The sequence below is a fragment of the Rattus norvegicus genome, chromosome 9 (assembly GCF_036323735.1).
Source record: "Rattus norvegicus strain BN/NHsdMcwi chromosome 9, GRCr8, whole genome shotgun sequence".
Lineage (NCBI taxonomy): Eukaryota > Metazoa > Chordata > Mammalia > Rodentia > Muridae > Rattus > Rattus norvegicus.
Genome location: NC_086027.1, coordinates 100307239 through 100313238, shown reverse-complemented (window position 1 = coordinate 100313238; position 6000 = coordinate 100307239). Strand labels below are relative to the sequence as shown.

At 47.9% G+C, this 6000-nt stretch overlaps 1 protein-coding gene across 3 annotated transcripts in view; it reads right to left on the bottom strand.

The window, feature by feature from the left end:
* Positions 1-345: 345 nt before the first annotated feature.
* The window catches only part of LOC108351974 (uncharacterized), a 47698-nt gene continuing 42043 nt past the window's right edge, over positions 346-6000 (bottom strand). For all 3 annotated transcript variants that reach the window (XM_039084737.2, XM_039084736.2, XM_017596857.3), the window contains 2 exons: positions 3570-3648; positions 346-3486 (listed from right to left, as the gene is read on the bottom strand). In XM_039084737.2, coding sequence (XP_038940665.1) covers positions 2454-3486; positions 3570-3601 — 1065 coding nt within the window. In that variant the 5' untranslated portion in view covers positions 3602-3648 and the 3' untranslated portion in view covers positions 346-2453. The remainder of the gene's footprint in view (positions 3487-3569; positions 3649-6000) is intronic.

The window sequence follows — 6000 nt, the reverse complement described above, 5'->3', positions numbered from 1 at the left end:
CATTGCCAATGCCACAGGGCCCAAACAAGTTCAGCTGTGGCTGAAGCTTCAATTCTCAGACCGCCACATCAGCCTTAGAGCCCTCAACTTACCACATCCCCTCTTAGAGGATAGTTGCTCTTCTGACTGTGTTCCATCTACAAAAGTCCAGCCAACTGCCCACTTAAGACACATGTACTTTTTTTCTCCATTAAATTACTTCAGTAAAAGGTTTTTTAAAGGCTACATTTCAAGACAATTTTCTCAAGGAAGGCCTTTTAAGCAGCTGCTTTGAGCACTCTTTCCCCGAAGCATCAGGCGTAACAGCCTTGGTCCTCATTAAGATCAGAAAGACATATATAAAGAATAATGTTCCTTTATGGCAATTCATTGGATGGTATTAAAGTGCACATGGAGGTTCTCTAGAACAGATGTAAATACGTTTCCAAGACACCTTGGGAAGGTGCAACCTTAGTGACATAGCAGGGCATTGTGTTGTCCAGGAAAGGAGACACGGGCAGAGAGCCTGTGATAAACATCACAACCAAAACCAACTTGGTAAAGAAAGGGTTTATTTCAGTTCAGAGTTTATAATTCAGTATGAAGGGAAGTCAAGAACCTGGAGGCATGAACTGAAGGAGAGACCATGGAGGGGTCACTAAGCTTACCCGCTTAGTCCCCTGGCTAACTCATTTGGTTTTATATAAATCGAGACCACCTTGCCCAGGTGTGGCAGCGCTGACAGTGAGCTGGGCTCTCCTACATCCATCATTAATCAAGAAATGCCTGGCCCAGACCTACCTACAGGCCAATCTGATGGAGACGTCTTCTCTTTTAAGGCTTCCTCTTTGCAAGTGCCTCTGGTTTGCTTTAAGGTGACCAGCACACACCATCAGATGTTGTTAGCTGAACAGCAGGAAAATCCAATTGCCCAGTGTCAGCTGGGAACTAGGGGAAAACCAGGGTCTAGCCTATGCCACCTCTTCTTGCCTTGCTGTATACTCTCCTGCGAGTATCTAACTTTAGAAAGACTCCTAGACCATGAACATCAAAGCCTCTCAGATATGAGGCATTTTCTCATAGACAGATCTGGGTCCCAAGGTGGAGGTGGCCAGTGGCCACTCCCTGACCCAAGCACCCACAGGTGTGGAACAGGGCTATGGTGGTGTCGGGCAGCTCCTTAATACTCTTCTATCTGCAAGCCCTCCCCATGATGCTCTCGGACCTTGTTTAATAGGCTTTCAAGTAACAGCAACTATAAGGCAGGTGGCGAGGGTTTCACACTGCGGTCCCAGCTTTAACACGCTTACACCCAACATGGGACTTCAACTTAAAAATTTAAAAAGCCAAAGAAATTAAAGTGAAGGAAAATTCCGGCATGAAATTTTCTAATAAACCGCTCACAGCTTGAAACACAGCCGCTGTTAACTTTGGCGGAGGTCCCTGCCAACCCTTCCCAGGCCATCAGTGCATAAACACAGTGTAATATAGTGATTCAATTTTCTAAAGAATTGGTTAGCAATTAAACAGGATAGTTGAGAACAGATATTAAATTCCAGAGAGAATTGCCATCTCAACTTCAACTTTTTCGGAGTAACAAAGGGGGAATAAGAGAACAGCAAGGAAGTTTCTCTTGCATTTCAGTGAGAAAATTATAAAAATTGAGGTCAAGTGCCCTTTGGGATTCTTTAGATGAATCGGTGACCTTGATTTGGTGCTAGACAGCATCAAGGGTATGAGAACCGTCTTGCGTGGAGTTCAGCTCTTTTTGCTTCCCTTTACTCCGGTTACCAGTTCTGAGATAGCCAAGGAATTCTTGGTCCATTGCTTATAGGTCATTGGGAGGATCGATTGCTCTAAACAGATGGCTCTAGTAATTCAGTTCATCGACTGTGGGGCAAATGCACGACTCAGGAGAATCATCCCATTCCCGCTCTATGGCTTGCTTCACCTAACAACAGTCAGTGAGTGCCTTTGCTTTCAATGGCCACATGCAGAGTGGACATGAGACGCTGAAGGGAGAGGGGACCTTGGCAGGGCTCTGGCTTCTGGTAATTCACCTTCCAAGTCTAGAAGCCAGAAAATTTTAGGGGAGCTCTGGGGAACCACAGGTGGGAGCCCTAGAACTATTGGTAGGGCCTAAGTAAACCCTAGATAAGACCTCAGAGGTGGTAGGAGGGACCCCAAGAACTGCAGGTAGATCTTGGGATCTACGGGTGTGACTCCTAAAAGCTCCAGGTGCGATGTCAGGAAGCCATAGCTGGGACCTGAGGGATCCCTGTGGGAACTCAGGAACCACCATGTATGGGGAACATCTGTGAGGAGTTACAGAGAGTTGTTAGCCCTGGGCATTCCTGTAAGGAGGAGTTATTTATTAACAGGCTGGGTTCATTGGCACGACAAAACCTACCTTAACTGTAGCAGCAGCTTTCTATGATCTGGAGTTATGAATGGAATACAAAGGAAAGAGCAAGCTAAGTACAAGCATCTGCCACTCTGCTTCTTCCCTGCAGGTGCAGTGTGATCAGGTGTCTCCTTCTCTGCAGGTGCAGTGTGATCAGGTGATTCCTTTCCTGCAGGTGCAGTGTGATCAGGTGTCTCCTTTTCTGCAGGTGCACCGTGATCAGGTGTCTCTTTCCCTGCAGCTGCAGTGTGATCAGGTGTCTCCTTTCCTGCAGCTGCAGTGTGATTAGGTGTCTCCTTTCCTGCAGCTGCAGTGTGATCAGGTGTCTCCTTTCCTGCAGCTGCAGTGTGATCAGGTGTCTCCTTCTCTGCAGGTGCAGTGTGATCAGGTGTCTCATTCCCTGCAGGTGCAGTGTGATCAGGTGTCTCCTTCTCTGCAGGTGCAGTGTGATCAGGTGATTCCTTTCCTGCAGGTGCAGTGTGATCAGGTGTCTCCTTTTCTGCAGGTGCACCGTGATCAGGTGTCTCATTCCCTGCAGCTGCAGTGTGATCAGGTGTCTCCTTTCCTGCAGCTGCAGTGTGATCAGGTGTCTCCTTTCCTGCAGCTGCAGTGTGATCAGGTGTCTCCTTCTCTGCAGGTGCAGTGTGATCAGGTGTCTCATTCCCTGCAGCTGCAGTGTGATCAGGTGTCTCCTTCTCTGCAGGTGCAGTGTGATCAGGTGTCTCTTTCCCTGCAGCTGCAGTGTGATCAGGTGTCTCCTTCTCTGCAGGTGCAGTGTGATCAGGTGTCTCATTCCCTGCAGCTGCAGTGTGATCAGGTGTCTCCTTCTCTGCAGGTGCACCGTGATCAGGTGTCTCTTTCCCTGCAGGTGCAGTGTGATCAGGTGTCTCCTTCTCTGCAGGTGCAGTGTGATCAGGTGTCTCTTTCCCTGCAGGTGCAGTATGATCAGGTGTCTCCTTTCCTGCAGGTGCAGTGTGATCAGGTGTCTCCTTTCCTGCAGCTGCAGTGTGATCAGGTGTCTCCTTCCCTGCAGGTGCAGTGTGATCAGGTATTTCCAGTTTCTGCCACCAAGTCTTGCCTGCTTGCCAGACTGTACCCTTAAACTGAGAATCAAAATAAACCTCTGAAGTTGCTTTTTATGTACTTATTTATTTATTTTTGTTTTTTGTTTGTGACAGGGACTCACCATGTAGTCTTGGATGACCTGGAACTTGCCATGTAGACCAGGCTGACCTCAAACTCTCAGATCCACATGCCAATGCTTCCTGCATGTTGGGATTAAAAGCAAGTGCCATCAAATTTGGATTTAAGTTGCTTTGAAATATTTATTGCTGTTTATTTGTATTAATTTACATCTGTGTGTGTGTGTGTGTGTGTGTGTGTGTGTGTGTACATGCACACGCCTGTGTGTCTTTGCTTGAAAACCCCAGAAGAGAACACCCTGGAGCTAGAGTTCTAGGTGGTTATGAACTTGCTGGTATGGGAGCTGGGAATTGAACTTGGATCCTCTAAGGAAGAGTGGCAAATACACTTAACCACTGAGCCATTTCCCTAGGCCCCTAAAATTGCTTTGTGTCTGGGTATTTTATTATCAAAACAGGAGACATAACTCACTCCTCCAGAGACTAGATAAGTGTCCCGGGGAAACCCATCTTCTGGGCAGCAAACAGGACAGGCTTTGCTTTTCCTACTGTGGAGGTCACAGAAGTAAAATGAGCAGGGACACTGCTATTCAACTCCCCACCCCCTTAGGCTGGGCAGTTCCTATGCTCCAAAAGTAACAGTACCAAGAGACAGGGAGCAGAGATGCCTTTGCCTCCATTGTTACCCAGGCCCATCTTTACATCACCACCAACACTAGAGGAGAGGTGCAGAGCAGCAGGTCCCTCTGGGACCAGGAAGGACAGGAAGGCTGTGTTACAGGATGCAGGCTCTTAGCAAGCAAGCCCCAGGGCCTTCATAGCCCAATGGCCCCTAGTGCATGCAGCAATTCTTTCTTCTTCCAACCCAAGGCCCTGCCTGGAGATGGAGTGATGCGGGGAGAAGGATAGCATGTTCCTGTCACCATCACATTACCTGCTCAGCCCCATTCTCTGCCCTTATTGGCTCTAGCACCAGCATCTGCACACCATTCACCAACAAGCACAGGTTAAAGAGCACGTGCTGAAGTCAAACTAATTAACTACAAGAGAGTGCATGGCATCGGAAGCAGCTCGGCAAAGCCCACCATGTCATAGAGTCTGTACAGCTCAGCCCACCACAGCTGGGAGTCTGGGAGTCACCGATATCGTATATGAGGAAGGACAGACTTGCCTGCTAAGACACCCTGATTCTCACCAGTTCCCAGAATGTGGAGGATGCAGGAATCATGACGCCTTCATGGACAACTATGATGCTTTAAAAGAAAAGTATTTTAGAGGCTAATGGAGCTGCAACTTTAAAGACGAATCAGTGGACTGCAGGTCAGCCTTAGACATAGTATGCATCTAGAATCTGCCAGATGCTTTAAGGAAAGGGTCTCCTACAAGCAGCGTGAGCACTGCTGAAGAAGCATTTATGTCACTGCTGCAAAAACCAACAGATGGTAATGCTGGAGTGAAAAGCATTGAAGAGCTGGCGGCCACGGCCAATGGAGAGAGAGTGCAGAGCTGAGACTTCCAGGCAGGATGTGCCATTGGCGGATGTCCTGGTGTCTTAGTGTTTTACTGCTGTGAACAGACACCATGACCAAGGTAACTCTAAGGACAACATTTAATCAGGGCTGGCTTACAGGTTCAGGTTCAGTCCATCATCATCAAGGCAGGAGCATGGCAGCATCCAGACAGGCATGGTGCAGGAGGAGCTGAGAGTTCTACATCTTCATCTGAAGGCTGCTAAGCAGAATGCTGGCTTCCAGGCAGTTAAGAGGAGGGCCTTAAAGCCCACGCCCACAGTGACACACCTACTCCAAGAAGGCCACACCTACTCTAACAGGGCCACACCTAAGAGTGCCACTCCCTGGGTCAAGCGGATACAAACCATCACACCTGGGGTCTGGATCCTCTCTTCTAGGGACAGGCACCATTTGAATTTCTACTCAGTTCACGCTCACTTCAGCGATACTGCGATCGCTCAGAAACGCCAACTTGTTCTTGGGAACCTATCCCATCGTGCTCTGGCTGCAGTCTCTCTTTAGCCTCATTTATAACGTTTTTGAAAATACATTTTCCTTAGCAGGCGTGTTTGCTAGTCAGTTTCCTACTGCTGGGACAAAATACCAGAGAAAATCCACTTAAAAGGAGTAGATGACTATATTGACGGCTGATTTCAGAAGCCTCGGCCCAACACTACCTGACCTCATTACATTTGATCTGGGGTAGTCACCATATTAACCTGCTGTTCACACACCGTTAAGCAGAGCCATTGAGAGGGCTCCATCCAGCCTGTCCTAGGCCGAGCTGTGCCCGCTAAAATTTCTGTGTTGAGACTCGAAGAGTCAGGGTGTCAGAATGTGTCTATGTTTGTAGACAGGGCTCTTGAAGAAGTGAATAACATTAAATAAGGTTATTGCTGAGAACTATAGTCCAACACAACTGGCAGATTTTTACAAAAACGAGACTATAGACCATGTCGTACAC